We start from the raw sequence: 22,166 nt of genomic DNA on the forward strand, positions 1-22,166 counted from the left end.
AATAAGGGGGGGGGGGTTGCAGGCATCACGAGCCCTTCACGTGCTCAGGGGATGGCTACCATCCCCTGGCATCTTGGGCCGGGCCCTGGGCATGGTGCCTTCCCAGACTGACCAATCTGGTCGGTCCAGGAGAGCGTGGCTTGCTGCATTTAAGCGAGCGTCTAGCCAGGGCTCAGCCTCTTTCTTCCTGCTCCCAGCTGACACGGTTTTTCCCACCCACCCACCCTTTAGGCAGGTTTTCCTGGACCTTGCTATGGACCTTGGTTGGTCACCATTGAGGGGCTTGGTAGGATATTTGCGTGGCCTGGCGGAGTCCCCCGAACCCCAGGCAGCCCCTGAGGGAAATAATGACACGTGACAACGTTCTGTGGGATTAAATTGGCCACAACTTTATTAATATTCAGGTGTAGGGAGACCTTGGCGCAGGCATTGGGCGTTTATCCTTCCCGTTCGGCGGGGAACGGAACGCAAGCTCATGACGCAACCAAGACAGTAACCCATCCCAGCACATTCCGCGGTGCCCAAACCAGGAGATGTTAATCTTCAGGTGCAGGCCCAGATGTTCGTCAGATAGGCCGGTGGTGGCATGGACCGCTGCTGTGGCCGAAGATCCACGCCAATTTCGGGGGCACGCCTGAAAGAAAGAATTACACGGTATTCGTAGCTGCCAGCTGGTTTTGTCTGATATAGCTCTTGTAGGTAGATGAGCGCCACCGCCCCATTGCCTTTATGTGATCCGCGGTGAGCCCGTTTGCCGCCGCTGTGGTTGCTGCCCCAATGAGGAAAGAATGGCTTCCCAGGTATGACTCAATTCCTTTGTGTGTACTGCATAATCCCTCCTTCTACCTGGCCAATCTCCCTGGCAACACCTCCCCAGCCGGGATTGGGCGGCTGCTGGAGTAGGTGGAGACCACAGGTATCCAACCTGGGAAGGCGGTGCCAGACCAACTGCCAGGAGCTGCACCGTGATCCAAGGAGGCTACTCGCGACCACGCAAAATGCGCACCCCTTTAGATGTGGGGGAACGGTCATTATCGCTTGGCAAATTGGCTCAGGCCTGGTGGTTTTCGCCTACCTCGTAGCAACTCGTCACAACTTTGGTCTTGGCGGTTAGGCATTGGACTATCTCGGGAAGGCTGAAGGTGGGGGGGAGGTTGGGCCATCACCTTCCCCAAAATGCTGAAGGATACTTCGTTAAATGAGTCCGGGGGGCGTGGCCCTGTCCGAAGCCGTGGAAGGTGAGGGCCTAAGGCACGCCCCTTACCGGTGACCCCAGGGTGAGTTCCTAGCTGATGTGCAGCAGCAGGGCTCTCCCGTCGGTGGTTAACCCTTCCCGGACTGCCAGCACGACGCACTGGAGTCAGATATAGTTGGTTAGGTCCAATGCCTAAGCCAATACCGCTCAACATCCATAACCAATAATGTTGTGGCCTTTTCATGCCCATTAACCTTACTTATTGTGTCTTGTGTCTTTATTTTACCACGGGAGGGGTCGGGATATTGACATGCAAGGCCAGGGATTTGAATGATTATTTATATTTGCGTACATTTAATTATTTTATAGACATTCAAGAACTAAGCAACGTGGAAACAAACAACTTTTGCATAAAACAATTAATAACTTCCAGTATATGCAATCTCTCTTTTATATTTTTCCAGATTACTTGGCAGCTGTAGAAAGGTGGATGGGGGTCTTACTACCAAAGGTGAAGGGTCATCTTTACCAGAACGGAGGCCCAATTATTATGGTGCAGGTAAAATTATGAAATTGAAATAAATGCATGCATGGAATTTCCTATAATATACATGAAAAGGGGGGGGAACCCCCCCAAAACCTGAATGCTGTTAGTGCATTTATTAGGAAATGTATCTTTTTAAAGCATTTTCCCACTTGAAAGGTTGTTCATGGTATACTCATTTTAGGATAGAATAATAAATTCAGGTGATGCGGGATTGGGGAGGTATTCAGAAACCATATGGTACTTATGAATAATTTCATAATCGTTCATGTCCAAGAAACAACTTGCTTCAAATCTTAGGCATAAAGGACAAGACTGGTGGTTGTGTTGCATCTGCTAAAGCAGCTACGACTGACCAGATTGGGGTGGTTAACCTGTGGCTCTTTAGATGGTGCTGGACTCTTAACTCCTTATCCATTGACCATTCTTGCTGGGACTGATGGGAGCTGGAGTCTAGAAGCATCTGGAGAACCACGGGTTAGGCACCCAAGAGATAGAACATTTACACCAGTCCTCTTGAGAGAGTACCTATGTCCCCAGGACTGGTGTTGCTTAATTTGTACAGTCAGGACTCGCCAGGAATTAAAGATATTATAGCCCATTTATTGACCGTGGTGAGAACGACCATAGCCAGTACATGGAAAACATTACAACTGTTCACTATGGATAAGTGGTTTGAAGCAGTCTGGGGGACAGCTTTGTTGGAAAAGCTAACATGGAAACTGCGGGTAGCAAGAGGCCAAAAGAAAAACGATAACTTCTATACAGTAAGGCGCAATTTTATTGAACACACAGGTAATGAGGCCCATAGGGGAGTAGTGTTTGGGGTGGGTAACACAGTTTGGAATACTTGAAGTATACATTTTAACCTTTCAGATTGTTGCAGATATAATGTGTTCCTTCCTTTTAATGAGATTGGACCACACGATGTGTTATTTTGCGGTTTTTAAGATTAGGAGAAATATATGCTATTTTTCAATGTAAGAAACATGCAAAAACCAGTCCTCTTGAGAATGTGGGCTACACCACCTCATCCCTACAATTTATTTCATTCATATATGTTTAGATCTCATTGAACAAATGGCTCACTTGCACATAGTGGCATCTAGATGGTTAGGATACTTCGCAGTGTGTTTGAGCCCAAATTAACATACACCTCTCTTCTCAACTTCAAAATGGAGGCCTCAGAATGTGGTTAAGATGCTTCCAGGCTACCCAGGAAGTTGAAACTTCCTCTGACAGCAGCCCGCATTTCACTGATTACTAGGAAAGCCTTAAAAATGGAGCGTTTTTACATCTATTAGTCAAAACTTGAGACACGAAATTTTCCTCCTCATGGGGGCCATCACTCCAGCACATATTGAGCTTAGGAGAATGTGGAGTGTTTGGTTATGAGACTCCAATGCCTCTTTGCACACTTCAGGCCGACCAAGGCTACAATCTTATATGCGCATTTTCTCGAAAGCAAGTATCATTGGCATGCATAGGTTTGCACAGCAGGGTTTAAAGAACACACCCAGCGTTAGCTTGGAGCCTTCTTACAAAATGCAAGCTTCATTTAATAGTATCGAATAAGCTTTTTACTTTTCTTCTAAAATGGCTCCACATTAATGTATCACAATCAAATACGGCGGCAGCTCTGATAATTCAGTACAGGACTTTAAGAAAATAGATCACACTGAAAATTACTCCAGAAATAATTGCTACTGCTAGACATCTTCCTGCTAGACTCACTAGCATGTGAGTGGTACAATTTGCTTGTAAGGCAGAAGTCTGATAAGGAGATCACTATAAATTAGTATTAAAAAGCAGTGTTATTGAATAGTATTTTAAACGGCTCGCATGGATTTAAGTCAAGATTCTTTTTGTTTCCTGTGAAAAGAAGGTATTTAAGGCGGTTAGCATGTCTTCGGAACATCATAATAAAGACTGTGTTACTATGGAAAAATGTTCCCCCAGAATTCCCAAAAAGATCTGTAGGAGAGGTTTTTAATTGTAGAAATACGATCTTATTTTAGTTGGTTGTTGTTTTTTTGTATGATTATTTGAACTTCTCTTGTTTTTCCACACATTATAACGTTTCTATTTGTCGGTTAAGTTCCCTGCTAGTCGCCAGTTGCCAGCTTTTTTTTTCTTACTGATTTTATGTGCATGTTTTGTTTAGGTTGAAAATGAATATGGAAGCTACTTCGCCTGTGATTTTGATTACCTTCGTTACCTGCAAAGTCTTTTCCGTCAGCACCTGGGGGATGAGGTGGTGCTGTTCACCACAGATGGCGCAAGCAAGTTTTTCTTGAGATGTGGGACTCTTCAAGGCCTTTATTCCACTGTGGATTTTGGACCAGGTTGGTTGCTGTCCTGGGCAGCACAACTAACTGGAAGCAAGGTTGTGGGAAATTTACTCGCAAGTATACGGTGGAATTTATTCCCAAGTAAAGATGCAGACATTTTGGCAGATATACCGTATTTTTCGCTCCATAGGGTGCACCGGACCATAGGGCGCACCTCGTTTTTAGAGGAGGAAACAAGAATTCCCCCCCCTGGTTTTCCTCCTCTAAAAGCCCTGGTTTTTTGAGGATCAGCTAAAAGTTTTGCAGCTTTTTTTGCAAAGGGAAAAGCCCTGTTTTTTTGAGGATCAGCTAAAAGTTTTGCAGCTTTTTTGCAAAGAGGGAAAAGCAAAGAGGAAAAGCCCCGTTTTTATGGGGTTCAACTCACATTTCTGTAGCTTCTAAAGGAAAGGGAGCCTTTTCTACAGATTATTCCAGACAGATAATCTAATCAGCCAGTCACATGTTGCTGGGGAAACAAACAACCTCCCTCTGCAGCACATTCAACAAAGGAGGGCGGGGCTGAAAGGGAGCCGGGGACTCTTATCTCTCTCCCGATCTCTTGCTGATCAGCTGCTGAGCGGGGTCCTTTCAACACCCCCTTTTCTCTTTGTAAAATAAAAAGCATGATCCTCTTTTGGCCCCTGGGCAATTCAGCTCCAGGGACCACCATTCGCTCCATAAGACGCACAGATATTTCCCCTTACTTTTTAAGACGAAAAAAGTGTGTCTTATGGAGCGAAAAATATGGTACAGTTTTTCATTATTATGGGAACGTAAGAAACTACTGAGGCTAGTGGGATTCAGTTACTGGAATGCTGAAAATTTAGGTTGTGCAGTTCTAGTTGATGGGGAACTCGTACACAACAAACCTACTTTCCCCAAAGAGTGGTATTTTTATCAGGATAATAATGCGGAAATGCACACTCGAGCACCATTTAGATGTTCATCTGCTTTTCCTTCATTGGAATTAAACCAAAGTAGTCCACACCTGCACACATTTGAATCGGTGCACATTATTATTATTAAAAAATCTGGCAGGTATGGTGGTTTCTCCATCATGGACCCTCCATTTTGGGATTGCGTTTCCTAAATATTTTTAATATCTCTGACCCCTGGCCCCTTTTATTTATTCAGTTTATCAACTTTGGCAAGACGTACTGGTCCTGCTGTTTGGGCTTTCTCTAGAGAGAAGGGCTGACACTGGGGAATTTTGAAAACGTCTTCTACCAGTGAAGTATGCAGAGTTAAATTATTATAGTACGCCTTTCACCGGTATAATCCTAGTCTCTTTATTCACATGATGTCATTCTGGGGTGGGTTTCTTTGCATTGAGCTGAACCTTGTGAGGGTTGTTTAGGTCCCATGCTTGATAAACCTATGGCTAGATACCCAAATGAATGCCCCTGTTATGAATGAGTGTGCTTTTTGTGTTCTGTTCAACAAGTCACCTTAAATATGTCTCTGTTGTGTTCAATTGTTTTTTTTTTAGGTTAACACAGTTTCCCAGCCTTCTCTTCTTCTTTAATTTGCTTTATGTAGTTATAGCCAGGCTTCCCTTTCATTCTTCTTGCACCTAGATTCTATCCATAGTTTTCTTTAGAAAGTTTCCTGTCATAACTGACGGACTCTAGTTTCCTTTTTGCAATTCTCCAGTGTGTGTGGAATGTAAAATGCTTCTTTATTGACAGCACATGTGACTTTGTATAGATATGTTCGTCTTGAGACGAATATTGTCTTGCTGGCTACTTAAAGACTTACATTACTTTCAGAGACTTCTGTGTGATGTATCATATTTGCAAGAGTGTACATTTTGGTCTTGTATTATGTTATGTTTGTTGCGTTTAAAGAATTAGTGCCTTCACTATTTATTGTAAGAGAACCAGGCAGACATTAATGGTGAGTTCTGGCACCTCTTTTTCTAGAAAAATAGCACCGGTTCTGAATTAAGAAAGGCACGCTTTTCCATTTAAACAGGGCCGGCTGCAGGGTATATTACAGAACGAGGCCTGTAGTAGCAGAGAAACGGCAACATAGGAATCAGATTTGACACTCTTTTTTTCTTCATTTATTTGCAGGTGCTAATGTCACAGCGTCATTCTTAAATCAAAGACACACTGAACCTAATGGCCCCTTGGTATGATTTTGCCCCTTCCCCTTATGTTCATACAATACTGCTGATATGAGTGCGTAACAATACAAAGGCTGTTGTAGTAAATTGTTATTAGGAATGGGTTTAATTGAAGTAACGCAGGGTATACCAGATGCATAGGCGTATTTAAGTGTTTCGTTATTCTTTCAAATGCCTCAAAAGAACTTGCTATGGACAAAATACAAGGCAGCAGGGATAATAAACTGAGGGGAGCTCAGCATATGTAGATGGGGAAAGTTTATGGTGGATGTAAGGACATTCAGTGGTTGCTCATGAGAAATCAGCCAAACGCAGAACTTCTAAAACTAAGTTCTTTATTGTGCAAATATTTACAGTGGAGCAAAAGTTCAAACGTCCATCTCATCCCTCTGCAGAGTCCAGGAATGAACCCTTCCGGTTCTTTGTCCAGCAAAAGAGGCGTGGGATTCTGAACCCCCGCCTCCCCTTTCCACATCCTTCCTGTCTGCGAACTCGGAGCGTGGGAAACTGTCCCTGTTCCCCCGCTTCCCCCTTGGTGCTCAGGCTCTGCGATCTCTTCACAGCCCCTGCGCCGACTTCCTGCCTCTAACTCCCCCTCCCCACTGGAGGAATGGTCGCTTCCTGCTGAGGAGGGGGATGACGAACTGGTGAACAAAGGGGGTGGTTCCCTGTACTGCAGGCTCTCCCGGGATGCTACCTGTCGTGGGGAGGGGGGTTTCCTGACAGTGGATGAGGAAGAATTGCACTACAAACAAACGCAAAGCTTAATGCATGGGATTATTTTGTATCTTCAGTTTGAGGTAATCTTGGGTCCCTTTTGTCCAAATGTTGGGCAATTGGGTAACTGTTTCAAGTAGTCTGAGAAAGCAGGGGATTGCTTGATGGGTGGGGGAAGAATCACCCATGGAAACGGATGAAGCGGCAAGCAGCGATCAGAAGTTGAATTCCTTCATCTCAAGACATCAAAGTCCAACTCCTTGTCACAAGAAGGAGCCGACTGATATTCAGATTCTGCGCGATCCAGGGAGATGCTGCAGACATAGGCAGGGTGGAACGGAGTGGCCGTTGTCAGAGTTTGGGATCAACAGGGATGACTGCTTCAGATGACCATCTAGAGCCAATGTAGTATGTGACTTGGACCAGGGAAGCCCAGGTTCAAATGCTTGCTCAGCCATGAAGATCACCAGGTGACCCTAAGGCAAGCACAGTTCTGTGCCAAGGCTGCTATTGTTTGGGTCAGTGTTTCCCAAACTTGGGTCTCCAGCTGTTTTTGGACTGCAACTCCCATCATCCCTAGCTAGCAGGACCAGTGGTCAGGGATGATGGGAACTGTAGTCCAAAAACAGCTGGAGACCGAAGTTTGGGAAACCCTGGTTTGGATAAAGCAATATATAGGTGTGGACTAGTCTCCAGGAATCTACTTTCTCGTTTCCTGTAGCACCAAGGTTCACAGTCTCAAGTGAAATGCAAAGTAATGGACAGGAGGTTGGTGCTGATGCCGAATGATGACTTGAGTGGGGTGGGGCAGAGACCATCAGTTACATACGACACCCTATGAGGCATAAAGTTCAAGGACCGCCTCTTTCCATATGAACCTACCTGGACCCTGAGATCATCTTCTGAGGCCCTTCTTCATGTGCCTCCACCTCGAGAGGTCCGGAGGGTGGCAACACGAGAACGGGTCTTCTCTGCAGTGGCTCCCCATCTGTGGAATGTCCTCCCCAGGGACGTTCGTCTGGTGCCTTCATTATACATCTTTAGGCGCCAGACAAAAATGTTACTTTTTAACCAGGCCTTTGGTTGATCTGATTGACACCCTATGCCCTTTTATAATGTGGCTCTTTTTTTGGGGGGGGGGGTTATTGGGTTGTTTATTTTGATTATATATATTGTGGTTTTTATGTTGATCTTTTCTGTGAACCGCCCTGAGACCTCCGGGTATAGGGCAGTATAATAATAATAATAATTATTATTATTATTATTTAGTGTTGCCTGCATTTGCTAGTAGAAATATACATCTGAAGGACTACAGGCCGGAGAGTCTAACAGCTTAATATAGAGGGAGCGGAGCACTATTTTGCTATTGCTATTTTAAACCATTGGGAACTAGAAACCCATGTCAATTTACTGCCAATCATCCTGTTGCAGACCAGTTGATCCTCATCTGCTCACATCTCACTACCCTTTCCTTTCCGCTTTGGTCTTGTAAGAAAGGCAGGAAACGACTGATAAATGGTGGCGATAAATATGAGCCAAACCACAGGCTATGCAGGAAGCACAAACACATCTTCTTTATATGGTCAATGGTCAGATATTTAATATTAGTAAGTTTTCTTTGCTCATTTCCACTAGTGGTAACATGGCACATTGTGCCGGCAGTGGGCACCTCAGTGTGCATGGCAGCCAACAGTGTAAGAAAAGGCACAGCAGTTGTGGAAGGAATGTGAAGGAAACTTAATAATCTTAAGTATCACCCTAACTAAAAGCATTTTGCATTTGTGCTAGGAGTACACATGAAAAAGATCTAGGGGTCTTAGTAGACCGCAAACGTAACATGAGTCAGCAGTGTGATGCAGCAGCAAAAGAAGCTAATGCTATTCTCAGCTGCATCAACAGAAGTATACTGTACAGATCAAGGGAATAGTATACTCTATTCTACCTTGGTCAGACCACACCTGGAATACTGTGTCCAATTCTGGGCACCACAATTAAAGAAGGATATTGACAAGCCGGGATGTGTGCAGAGGAGGGCAACCAAGATGATCAGGGGTCTGGAAACCAAGCCTTATGAGGAATGGTTGAAGGAACTGGGTATGTTTAGCCTGGAAAAGAGGAAACCAAGAGGAGATGGTAGCCAGCTTCAAATATCTGAAGGGCTGTCTGACACATGGAAGACGGAGCAAGTTTGTTTTCTCCTGCTCTGGAGGGTAGGACTCGAACCAATGGTTTCAAGTCGCAAGAAAGGAGATTCTGACATCAGGAAGAACTTTCTGACAGTAAGAGCTGCTTGGCCGTGGAACAGACTCCCTCTGGAGGTTGCGAATTCTCCTTCCTTGGAGGTTTTTGAGCAGAGATTGATGGCCATTTGTCATGGATGCTTTTGTTGGGATTTATGAATTGCAGGGGTTGGACTAGGTGACCCATGGGGGTCCCTTCCACCTCTACAGTTCTATGATTCTAACATGAACTTTATACCTACATTGGCAGAATCTATTTTATGTACCATGGGTTGGGTTCTCTCAAAGATGTTGATCTGGAAAACACGTGCAAAAGCTTCTATTTCTGTTGAGAAGCTTGAAAAAACAACAACAACCTTTTATCACCGACACACTGCTGCTTAGATGTCTTCTTCCATTGTTTTATTTCTTCTTTCAGGTCAATTCTGAGTTCTACACTGGCTGGCTGGATCATTGGGGCCACAGTCATTCAGTTATATCATCATCACTTGTAGCTAAGACTCTTAGTGAAATTCTGGCACATGGTGCCAATGTAAACATGTAAGTTCATCAACATCTATTTAAATGAGAGCTTGGGTTTTGAGTATGGGATGTATACAAATAACACAAACCGTGAGAGTATTCAGTCGTATATATGTATACAACCGGAGGGGATATAATCCATAACACGTACAAATGTCTCAAAAGAGGCAATTAAGATTCCAAAAGTGCAATGTTCAATGTGCAAAAAGTTCAATGCGATAAGGTGCTCAAGTCTCTTAGGCGTCCACGTCTATTTTCCGACGGGCGGCTAGCTTGCATTATCCCCGTTTCACTGTTATCGTTTCTTCAAGGGACGGACTTCTTCTTCTTAATAATAATAATTGCAGTGTACACAGTGAGCATTTCAGCCTTGTTAAGTTTCTATGTATGAATATTTGGTGATTAATTTTTAGACATTAATATGTTTATCGATTTCAAAAAATGCAAATGCTCACTGTGTACACTGCAATTATTATTATTATTGTTTAAGAAGTAGTCTGTCCCTTGAAGAAACAATATATGATTGAATACTCTCACGGTTTGTGTTATTTGTATACATCCTGCAATTTTACCGTGTTGGGTTTTGAGTACAGCATCTTTGATTGCCTATTTGCCTTTCTTTTCAGGTATATGTTTATAGGAGGAACTAATTTTGGTTATTGGAATGGTAAGAAGTGTGTGTTGCTTGTGTGCGAGCACTTATTTTTTCGTAATAATAGCTGCTTTTTATTTTCTTAAACTGTTTTGGGTACTGGATTATTTTTTAATCTTTGAAATAAAGGAAAAAAGGATTTGAGGATACTAACTCAGAAGGCAAAACACTTTTCTTCCTTCCTTGAAACAGAGGGAGCAAGGGAATATTATATGCAAAAGTGGTAGAAGGAGGTCTTACCACATGGTGGGTCATCGTAGCCTCATGGCCTACTTTCAGTAATATAGTATGGGTCAGATAAAATAGAAGAATAGCCAGACAAGTTAGACGGCTGTATTTATTGCCAGGTACTCAGGGACGCGGGTGGCGCTGTGGGTTAAACCACAGAGCCTAGGGCTTGCCGATCAGAAGGTTGGCAGTTCGAATCCCCGTGACGGGGTGAGCTCCCGTTGCTCGGTCCCTGCTCCCACCAACCTAGCAGTTTGAAAGCACGTCAAAGTGCAAGTAGATAAATAGGTACCGCTCCGGCGGGAAGGTAAACGGCATTTCCGTGCGCTGCTCTGGTTCGCCAGAAGCGGCTTAGTCATGCTGGCCACATGACCCGGAAGCTGTATGCCGGCTCCCTCGGCCAGTAAAGCGAGATGAGCGCCACAACCCTAGAGTCGGACATGACTGGACCTAATGGTCAGTCGTCCCTTTACCTTTACTCAGAGCTTAATTCATGACAGTGGTTTGGGAGAAAAGAGGTCCTTCAGATTTACATCCAGCCTCTGAATACTTGGGTCATAGTTTAGCCTTTCCATACTGGAAAAGCCAGCACTGTCCACTGTTAAAAGACAAAGCAGTGGTGCATTTGCACTACCATTGAAACGTAGGGGTGCAGCTGATGTCCCTAAATCTGCACATATTTTTTATTAGGCAATACAGATGTTTGGGCTTGAGAAAAGCAATCCTGCTGTGGGATAGTTTTGAGAAGAGCAAGTGTATTGTTGGGAGCTGCCCAGAGTGGCTGGGGCAACCCAATCAGATGGGCAGCGTATAAATAATTATTACATTATTATTAATACTTCCTCCTGTGTTCATTTTCATCCCTGCAGGAGCCAACATGCCTTACGCAGCGCAACCTACTAGCTATGATTACGACGCCCCGCTGAGTGAAGCCGGAGATCTCACGGAGAAGTACTTTGCTATTAGGGAAGTCATTGCCATGGTGAGTTTCTCCTACAGCATCACCAAAGTATCTTTTCCTGCATTAGCCTTGGCTTCCATTGTGACTGAAAATGATGGCTGCTGCTTGATGTTTTTGAACTCTGTGGCATCCAGATTCAGTGGAGCGGGAATTCCCAGATTTGATCACGCATCTGAGAGTTAAATGAAGTAGAGGCCTGGGCACATAGTCTAATTTTACCAATTAATTTTTATTGATTTTCCAATTTTTCGGCAAATCCATAACAAATCGAGGAAATTTAACGCACCTTTTCCCAAAACACGACCCCCCCCACTTCTTAGATGTGCCCATAATTAACCCGTATTGCTGCTTATATTTCATAGTTCTCTTTACTTCACGTTCCTTTCCCCCCCTCCCCTTTTATCCTTATCCATCAGCTATCCGTTTGTTAATTCTTGCTCATACGTTAGTTAACATTTCCAATATTAAGTGAGGATTACTGGTCCGTTTATCAATCCACATTAATTCATTAATTATTATTTCTGAAATAAACTTTCTTTTCCCTCCATCTGTGCAAATAAACACCTAATAATTCCCCCCTCTGTGGTTGTTTTCCATTTGAATCTTAGCTGCCCAGAGCTTCATTAGTGTACAGTCCATGTATCTCTTCACAACGATTGTAATCTGTTGTCAGTTTTATAGGTTTGGGGTTGGGTTTTCAAGGACAACCGTCTTGCTGCAGGTGTCGTCATAGCAACCAGTCCATAAGATCTGGGAGAGGTATAGATGGAACATAGTCTAACGGCCAACATTCCCCTTCTGTATGGGACTTTGTGTAGAGTACCCTTGCCAAACTCAATACAGCCCACGATCCATAACTTTACCTACTCCTTTGTGGCTTAGTGTGCAAGAGGGCTGTACTGAGAAGCCATATGTTACCTGATCCACGTAGTTTTTGATGCTACGTAGAGCAACTGTCACTGCTTGAGGCTCGTACGGACAATAAATGCAGTCCACTGGAGAGTTCTCCTGTAGTCTTCACATTTCTGCCAGTGGAGTTGTGCAGGACAACTATAGCCGGTCATGCTTCTGAAAATCTGCGCCTAGGTGACCGCCACTTCCCAGCTGAGGGAATCCCACTTCCCAGGTGTTTGGCTTTTCCTGCGGCGCTGAGCGGGGACTGTGCAGGGCAGATCGGCCGCAGAGGACAAAAGCAAATCCTTCTGAATCCTAAAGAGAACTAGAAACCAAGCGAAGCAGAGGAAAACCGCAAAGCAAACAGGCAAAAAGGTCCGGCGAGGAGGCGAAAGAGGGAAGCCCCTCAGCCGCGCTGCGGTTTAAATCCCCATGGCCTGCCAGTACTGATTGGCTGGCGGGGGGCATGACACAGCCGGGGGTCAGCGTGAGGGGGGGCATCACCCCTCCGCCCCCTAGCAGGATCACTGTGAGGACCCAGATGCCTGGCCGCAACACCGCCCCCCGGGGAAGGTGACTGGACTTCCCAAAGGATTGAACCCCAACCATTTAACTGTGCTAGATGCAGAAACTGGTGAGAATTTCAAATCGCCAACGCCACAAACCAAGCAAGCCCCAGAGCATTTGTGCAGTGGCTTCAAAGCAGCGTCTCTTCAATGACATGATGCATCTGCCTGTGGAATGAGGCAGTTGGTTCTTTAAATCAGAAAGCCTGCTTTTTAAATTTTAATTGCTTGTTCTTGTTTTAGTACAAGGCGGTACCACAGGGCCCTATTCCTCCATCGACCCCCAAGTTTGCCTATGGAGAAGTTCCGCTGAAAAAGGTAGGTGGATATTGTATAGTAGATTATTGTGCCTAGGATGGGCGCTTCTGTCTTGTGTTTATTAAGGACAATTTTTGCAAAAGGCTAAAATACCCATTTATAATATAATAATAATAATTTAGTATTTATATGTCGCCCATCTGACTGGGTGGCTCCAGCCACTCTGGGCGGCTTCCAGCAAATTAAAACGCCAAACACAGAAAAACATCAAACATTAAAAAACTTCCTCGGCAATTTTGTAAATGTGATGGGGCAGGGAGAGAAGGACACCTCTAAGCTGTGGGTTTGATTTTGAGCTCAAAAATGGGTATTTGTAGCTTTGTGACTGAAGCTGAGGAAATTCATTTAAGCTATTCCTTATGGTTATGGTGACATTTGCAACGTATAGTTGAGGAATACTACACCATTAGGTGTAGCAATTTCTGGGAAATCTGGTTCCTGGAAGGAAGCATGTCATCAAGATCGTAGAACCATAAGAAAGTCTACTTATGCTATGAGGGTGGCTATAAAGTTGATCGTAAAATTCTGGGTGATTTTATGGTAAGCAGACTTTCTCACCATACGCGTAGTTGCCATATTTACATGGGATGGAACTGGCTGGTGATAGGCAATTGCGTTGAATCTGTGTGAGAACAAAAAGAGGACAGCAGAAATAAGCAAATGGCTTAACTTTCTCTTCTTTTTCCTTTCCCAAGCAGTGTTAATAGTTCTATTTTTGACAATTTAAAAAAATAAATAAAAAACAAGAACCCCACAGTGTTATGTATTTTGCTGTATTGCAGGTGGGAACCGTAAGGGATCTTCTGAACGACCTTTCACCATCGGGACCAATTAAAAGCACCTACCCTTTGACATTTGTTCAAGTGAAGCAGGTAAAAGTTGGTCATGGAAGAGTTTTGAGTTAGCATTTTGCATATTGTGTGTACCGTATTTTCCGGCGTATAAGACGACCCCCAACTTTTCCAGTTAAAATATAGAGTTTGAGATATACTCGACGGCAGATTCTCCACCCGGCGTATAAGACAACCTCCAACTTTTGAGAAGATTTTCCTGGATTAAAAAGTAGTCTTATACGCCAGAATATACAGTACAGTGGTACCTCGCAAGACGAATGCCTTGCACAATGAAAAACTCGCTAGACGAAAGGGCTTTGTGATTTTTTAGGTGACTCGCAAGACGAATTTTTCTATGGTCGTGCTTCGCAAGACGAAAATTTCAATGCATTCCTATGGGAATTAAATTTCAATGCATTCCTATGGGAAACCGTGTTTCGCAAGACGAATTTTTCGCAATACGAAATGACTCGCGGAACAAATTAATTTCGTCTTGCGAGGCACCACTGTAATTGTCAACCCCACCCCAGTCAAATAAACTATCTTATGTCAGTTGTGAATTTTGCCCAGTGTTCTGCTGTAGCTCTTTCAGTGATGTTTGTGAGCATCTTGAGAAGAACTGTTCCATTTGCATACGCTCTGCTTTGCATCGTTTGAACCATGAAGTAGAACCTCCAAGGATTGTAGCATTCAGGCGGGTTGAACTGAGCAGTTCTAGCTGGGGGAGCAAAACTGTGAATTGTTTCAGAAGGCTTTGCCGGTAAGGTGCCTGGGGCCCAAGTGTGAGGTCCGAGCAGCTAGATGAATAGAAATGAGGCTGCAGAGAATAATTGCACCGGAGAGAGGGAAGAACAGATACAAGGAACTGGCAGATCAGTATATAAATATCTCATCAGGTAAATGTATGGTTGAAAGAGAGGCAAAATCTATCTGACTTTTAGAAGACATCTGAAGGCAGCCCTGTTTACGGAAGTTTTTCAGTGTCTGAAGTTTTATTATTTATTATTTATTTTAGTCTGCTGTTGGGAGCACTCAGAGTGGCTGGGGAAACCCAGCCAGATGGGCGGGGTATAAATACAACAACAACAACAACAACAACAACAACAACAACAACAACAACAACAACAACAACAACAACAATTACTCAGCATCTGTCAGAAGAACTTTAGTGAAGGGAACAAGAGGATGTGTCATGGAGGACGATTGTTTAGTGGATGTATGAGGGTGCCTCAGACTGCCACTATTTTGCAGAGGAGATTCAAACATATACTGGAGCTTTAGACTTGTGCAGTTAACGTGGGTTAAAGGGCTCTATCACCCTACTGCTAGTCCATCCTTTAAAAAGGAATCTGATCTTTTGCGATTTGGAAAGTGACACGGCAATGCACTGAAAAGTGTGGAATGCACAAACGACTTAATGGGAAGAGGTGTAACCCCACTGCAAGCAAATAAGAACAAATGGTCAATAAACAGGATGGTCCCTAAGAAAGAGTTTGGTAACTTGATTAGGCAGCAGGAGGTTTGGGGCATAGTAAGATAGGTTGCAGCTGAACCATGAAAACCTAGTTTATTAAGCCAAGAAATGTCTGAGTGTCAAGCAGCCCCTTTCCCTGCTTGTGTGATGGGAGGGGGGAAATAAACCTGGAAGGCACAGTTAACCATGGTTTCTGACATATATATGAACTGGAAACTATGGTTAATGGCTTCCAAACAAACCAGGATTTGGAAGTCTGTTTAAACCTTGGCTGGTTTGGAAGCCATTAATTCCATAATTCCCTGATCAGGTATAGCAAGAAGCTATGGTTAACTGGCTTGTTTCCTTGCTTGCATGAAGGGAGCAGTGAAACAGGAGCAAAGGGGCTACATGCTGGCGCATGAAGCTCATGCATATCCTGCTCATTGAACCAGAAGTTGGTCATCCATGTTGGGCCATGGAGTCTTTTCTATGTAGCTGTCATCTTTTCATTTTACTGGATGAATCTCTGTAATTAAGACCTTTTAACAGTTAGGTAAGCACTAATACAAACTTTGAAAGCGAGTATGAGTCACCTAATCTTAACCAAAATAATTGAACGTTCAGTAGCTAATGTATCTATTTTTATTTTTAAGCTTGAATTCTTGAAGCCCTTGCATGAAATACATAGCAATGTTTAAGCTGGAGGTATTTGCAATCTGATTTGACTTTTCAGAAGTAACACTTTCTTCTCATGGCTTTCTCCCCACTTTCTTCTTCCAAGTACGTTGGGTATGTATTATACAGAACTAAGCTACCAAGAAACTGTACTGAAGAACCGCTGTATTCATTACCTAATGGAATTCATGATCGTGCTTATGTCGTTCTGGATGGGGTAAGCGAAAAACTTCCAGCTTTCTTGTTTACCTCAGCGACGCTAGATACCGTGGCTCAGGGTTTCCCAAACTTGGGTCTCCAGCTGTTTTTGGACTATGATTCCCATCACCCTTGATCACTGGTCCTGCTAGCTAGGGATGATGGGAGTTGTAGTCCAAAAACAGCTGGAGACCCAAGTTTGGGAAACTGCTGTAGCTGTTTCTTCGGCTTGAGTTTTGTTTTGTTTTGTTTGTATGATCGGGAGTTTGTTTCCCGCTGTGAGTGCGCCTCACCAACCCAACTTGATGAGCAGGATATGCCGAAAGAACAAGCCCAAGTCTCCCTCTGTGGGTTGAAGCTGCCGAGGTGGCAGAATGTTACCACCGCAGCTGGGCTGTGCTTCTGAGGGGCTTGGAGCACCTTGAGAAGCACAGCACGAGAAATACACACCCCAGCTCTCCTCTCAAGCTTGGAGCAAGAGAGGCAAGTGTGGGTGGGAGTGAGTTTCCCCCCCCACAGTAGAGGTTGTGCTTTGGAGGTGGTTAGTGGGCCTTCAGAGTGCCATGCCACTTCAGAGGTACTTCAGAAATGCAGTATTTCAGCATGAACGATCCCCCTGCCCTTCTCTCTAGGTCCAAACTTGGAGTTGGGCAGGGGAAGAAGGGAACTGTCCCTAACCTTCTGCTTAAAGGTGCATCACAAAGTCAGGACCAAAACACCATCCCTTGGGAAAGAGTTGTGTTCTTTTGAGCACAATGCCCGCCAACATTTGAAGGTATCTGCATCTCATGGTTGGCTAGGATGCTTACCTGGCCCCTTGTCACTAGCATCACTGCATTGTGCCTGGAAGGTGGCGGGCAAGATCAGTTTGTTTCAAGCGCACTGTTGGCCTTTTCACAGATCTCAGTGCCACCTCGCACCTTTCCCTCTTGGTAAGGTGCAGCAGTGCTCGTGATAAGAGGTCAGGTACATTGTACGTGCACACATCAGAGGTCTGCCTCTCTCATGTGCACATGAGGGTATCTCTCATGGGTATATCTCATCAGCTGGTGGCTTAAATTGCAATTTGTGAACCATCTCCATTGAAAAGTATTGCATTCCAATACTTTTGGAAGATGTGAAGCGTTGGAGATGTGAAGTCTGATTCACGCATACAAATAACTAATCTGATGATGCAGCCACTGAGCGATGTACGAACTCCTTGTCAAATATATTCAAATACATTTTAGGTTTCAGATGGTTAAACACTAGTGAGGGCAACATGCTGCAACCCATTTTGTTCCACATTACCATGTGCACAGTAAAATTAAGGCGTATAAAGACTCACTCTGTATCTGCCTGCTCTGGCTTGCTTACCACAATTCATAGTCAAAATCCATGTGGAATAAGGTTGCCGGAAGAGCCAAAAACGTACCAGGATTTTGAGCTAGCATAAACTTAGATTTTGAAAACTTGCATTGTTGAACAATTCCCGGGCTCTTTGCAAATCCGTACTATGAGTTGACTGCAAACTATTGACCTCAGAGCAGCAAAAATGTTTTTACTCCATCTCTCCAAAGACTTGAGGCAGCTTATAAGAAATAAAGCCTAAAGTCACACAGCCCAAATACCAGCCAATAGCATTGAGCTTAAAATATTTTATCCACACAGTATCACTTCTGGTGTAAGCAGATACCCTCATGAACAGATAAATTTTGCACCTGCTCCTTAAAGCTTAGGTAAAGGTAAAGGGACCCCTGACCATTAGGTCCAGCCGTGTCCAACTCTGGGGTTGCGGCGCTCATCTCGCGTTAATGGCTGAGGGAGCCGGCGTTTGTCCACAGACAGCTTCCGGGTCATGCGGCTAGCATGACTAAGCCACTTCTGGCGAACCAGAGCAGTGCACGGAAACGCCGTTTACCTTCCTGCCAGAGTGGTACCTATTTATCTACTTGCACTTTGACGTGCTTTCGAACTGCTAGGTGGGCAGGAGCTGGGACCGAGCAATGGGAGCTCACCCCGTTGCAGGGATTCCAACCGCCGACCTTCTGATCAGCAAACCCTAGGCTCTGTGGTTTAACCCACAGCGCCACCTGCGTCCCCTCAAAGCTTAGAGGGGTGCATTTAAAGAATATTTTATCAGAGATTGTTTCTTCACTGCCATGGGGTAAAGCTGTGCTCTTCAGTGGCAATGTTCTCATGTCACAGCTTGCCATCTTTGAGCTGTTCATTCCTGCTTTGCTTCTCCTCCTGAAATATGGGTGGTTGGGGGGCACCCAATCACTGGCTTATAATTGCGTCTAAAACCAGAATCCATGTTTTGGTTGACTCCAGAAAAACCACAACGGTTAGCCAAGGTTTGTTCTTTGCTTACCAGTTGTGACTTGTTCAAGTGAAAAAAGCAGAATTCCTGCATTTGACGTAGCAGAAGGACAGGGATCACGCTTTGCTTCCTTTGGGGAAGAACAGAATGGTGTGAATCAGTACATTCAGGACAAACCATGGTTTATTGTGACCTGCGAATTGAGCTGATGACAAAGTTGTATCCTTGCACATCAAAGGCACACATAGCAGATAATCTGCGGTTTGCCGTCATGGCTAGAAGTGAGTTTTCAAGCTAGTTGAGCCTAGCCATTGTTAACGTTGTTGGCATCAGTGCCAATTTAGTGTGGCACCATGCTTGGCTTTGAAAATGGAAATGAAGTTCAGATGGAGAGGAAAGGAAGGCACGTGTAAACCTGGGAAGTGCTCCTTCTCCACATTTTCTAAGAACGGCTGAAAAAGTTATGCCTGCACTGGGCCTTGGAGACCATGTAGTGGAGTGGGAGAAGATATTGGGGGAAATTAAGGAACATCCACGTAATTACATGATATACACTAGGGATAGTATGTAAAAGGGCCGGGTGAAGCAATTCTCTGGCTTGTGATTCATTTTGACGTGATTCCATCTAAGGGGTTCACTCTCACGCTACATTTCACCTGTGTGTTCAACTTTTTTTGCAGACGGGGGGAAAAACACCACCAAGAAGATAATGAATTGTTTCAACACCTACTTGACTACATTACAAATCTTACAAGCTTTAAATCAGCCATTTAGACTTCCTGACCACAGAGGGTGGGGAAATTTAAAACTTCACGGGAACTGGTTTGTTCTGTCATCAGGGAGGAAAAAACCCTGAAATGTCTTGAATCGCTTTGAATGAGAATTACGAATTTCAGCTGATTCAAATGATGAGTTAGCACAGTCGGGGGAAATTGAATTCTTACTAAATCCTCCTGCAAAAAACACAGAAAAAAATCTAAAAATAGGGACTTTGTAAAATGCATTAAAGTTGTTTGTGTTCCGTACCCTGTTTCAGGTTTAGATTTTAAGTATTGATATTATTTGTGCAGATTCCTCAGGGAGTCCTTGAAAGAAGAAGTCTCTTAAAGCTAAATATAACTGGGAACGCCGGAGCGCATTTGGATTTGCTGGTAGAAAACATGGGCCGAGTAAATTTTGGGAGATTCAACAATGACTTCAAGGTACACCCCTGTCTTCCATAATTATACAGCAAAATGTAACATAAACATAGCCCGTTAATTGCTTTTCGAGGGCAAAATAGGTGACTTTGTGCTAATGCAAGGAAAACCTTTACATGCAATGTTTTGTTTGTTTGTTTGTTTGTTTGTGTGTTTGTTTGTTTAATGAAATTTATATACCGTCCTATACCCACAGGTCTCAGGGGTATTGAAAGGAAAGATCCTCTTGAAAGGAGCCTCCCTTTAGAAAGTGGGAGTGCTGCTTGGGTAGTTTGGGCTTCTCTGTGGACTTACTGGCGTGGTGCAAAAGGCTTCCTGTAGAAATATACATTTATCTATATGTTGAGATCAGCCACAAGGCACAGTATGGACCTTTGCCCTTCCTCTCCACTCTTAATGATTGTAAAATGGGAGGTTGTATTCTTCCCATTCTCACTGTTGTTACTGACTCGCAGCAGAATAAGTTTCTACCTCTGGGCTCCTTAATGCCACGCTTTAGGGAACGTTATGAACCCATGTTGATTTGAAGACCGCCTGAGAGCGAGCTGCCTCAAGGACTCCTCTTAGCGTCAGCTCACACGTGCTTATTTTCCGCACGCGATCCCTCGCATATGTGACATTGTCTGCTTTACCACGAGCAAGTAGCGGGCTGGTGCATACAGCTGAATGGTCCTCATTTTGTTCATCCCTGCTTTGAGCCAAGGTCTGATTGGTAAATCATGGCTTATTTGGAAGAAAGAAACCGCAAGTGCTGGTTGGCTTGCCACATTAAGCGCAGGGTTCATAGTGTGTTGCTCACAGCTCAACACAATGGGAACACAGCAGAAGTGCTGCTCATTCATATTGAGGAACAGTTTACAACTTACTGAGACATGTGAGAGCTGCAAATGTGTGTGAACGCTGCCTTTGTTTGTTTTGTTGTTTATTACTTACACCTAAAGTCCACCCTTCATCCAATGGTTCCAGGGCAGGTTAGAAAAAATAGCACAATAAAAAACCCAGGTTACATTATAATCAAAACATGAAACCACAAAACCTCTGTGTGGATTGAACTGTACATGTATGTAGCCTGCAGTGGCCATTACCCAAATCTGTAATTGTGGCAGCATTTCCCCCAGTAGCAGAAATAACTACTAGCTATCACCAGTTTAATTCTATAGAGCAGGGTTTCCCAAGCTTTTGGACCGCAGTTCCCATCCTCCCTGATCACTGGTGCTGCTAGCTAGGAATGATGGGAGTTGCAGTCCAAAAACAGCTGGAGACCCAAGTTTGGGAAACCCTGGTGTAAAGGAGGGATGGGAACCTGTGGCCCTCCAGATGATGTTGCAGTCCAACCTCCCCAGCCAGCATAACCAATGGTCATTTGAAGCCACCACAGATTCCACTTCCCTTGTGGAAGGTAAAAAGGTAAAGGACCCCTGGACGGTTAAGTCCAGTCAAAGGTGACTATGGGGTTGTGGTGCTCATCTCACTTTCAGGCCAAGGGAGCCGGCGTTTGTCCACAGACAGCTTTCTGGGTCATGTGGCCGAGCACGACTAAACCACTTCTGGCGCAATGCAACACCGTGACGGAAACCAGAGCGCACGGACACACCGTTTACCTTCCCGCCACAGTGGTACCTATTTATCTACTTGCACTGGCGTGCTTTCGAACTGCTAGGTTGGCAGGAGCTGAGACACAGCAGCGGGACCTCACCCCATCGTGGGGATTCGAACCGCCAACCTTCTCACCAGCAAGCCCAAGAGGCTCAGTGGTTTAGACCACAGTGTCACCCGCGTCCCTTGTGTAAAGCCTGTCTCGCACTGTGGTTTCTCTTTAAGAACCCACATGCCAGAGGGGTCTGATGCAGAAAATCAAAATATCTGAACTGGTCTTTAGTTCAATGAAGGGGAGTGGGGCAGTCAAATGCAAAAGAGGACAGGTCTCCTGTGCCCGATAAATTCCTTCTTCTACACCTCATCAAAGGTGAATTATTTTGCATCTGGAAGTTATCTTTGATGCTTCATTTGAGAAAGCCCCCTATGATGTTAAAACGTGTTGCAGTGGAAAAAACCTTTTCAATCTATTACAGTTTTCTTAAGAGGTTTAAATAGAAGTTATTTAGTGCCTAAAACTTGCACACAGGATGTGGAAACTTGTGCATGTGAAGAATTATGTATCATCATGTTTAAAGGTGAGATCAAATCCTAGATAAATTTTATCTTGCA

General features: G+C 44.3%; 1 protein-coding gene across 1 annotated transcript in view; it reads left to right on the forward strand.

Annotated features, from left to right (window-relative positions):
• The window catches only part of GLB1 (galactosidase beta 1), a 38,463-nt gene that overhangs the window by 11,183 nt on the left and 5,114 nt on the right, over positions 1-22,166 (forward strand). The window contains exons 5-14 of the mRNA XM_033164938.1: positions 1,660-1,754; positions 3,904-4,084; positions 6,145-6,203; positions 9,573-9,694; positions 10,303-10,343; positions 11,426-11,538; positions 13,221-13,295; positions 14,078-14,167; positions 16,366-16,476; positions 19,830-19,961. Of these exons, the coding sequence (XP_033020829.1) occupies positions 1,660-1,754; positions 3,904-4,084; positions 6,145-6,203; positions 9,573-9,694; positions 10,303-10,343; positions 11,426-11,538; positions 13,221-13,295; positions 14,078-14,167; positions 16,366-16,476; positions 19,830-19,961 (1,019 nt within the window). The remainder of the gene's footprint in view (positions 1-1,659; positions 1,755-3,903; positions 4,085-6,144; positions 6,204-9,572; positions 9,695-10,302; positions 10,344-11,425; positions 11,539-13,220; positions 13,296-14,077; positions 14,168-16,365; positions 16,477-19,829; positions 19,962-22,166) is intronic.

This window comes from Lacerta agilis, chromosome 12, assembly GCF_009819535.1.
Source record: "Lacerta agilis isolate rLacAgi1 chromosome 12, rLacAgi1.pri, whole genome shotgun sequence".
NCBI classification, from domain to species: Eukaryota; Metazoa; Chordata; class Lepidosauria; order Squamata; family Lacertidae; genus Lacerta; species Lacerta agilis.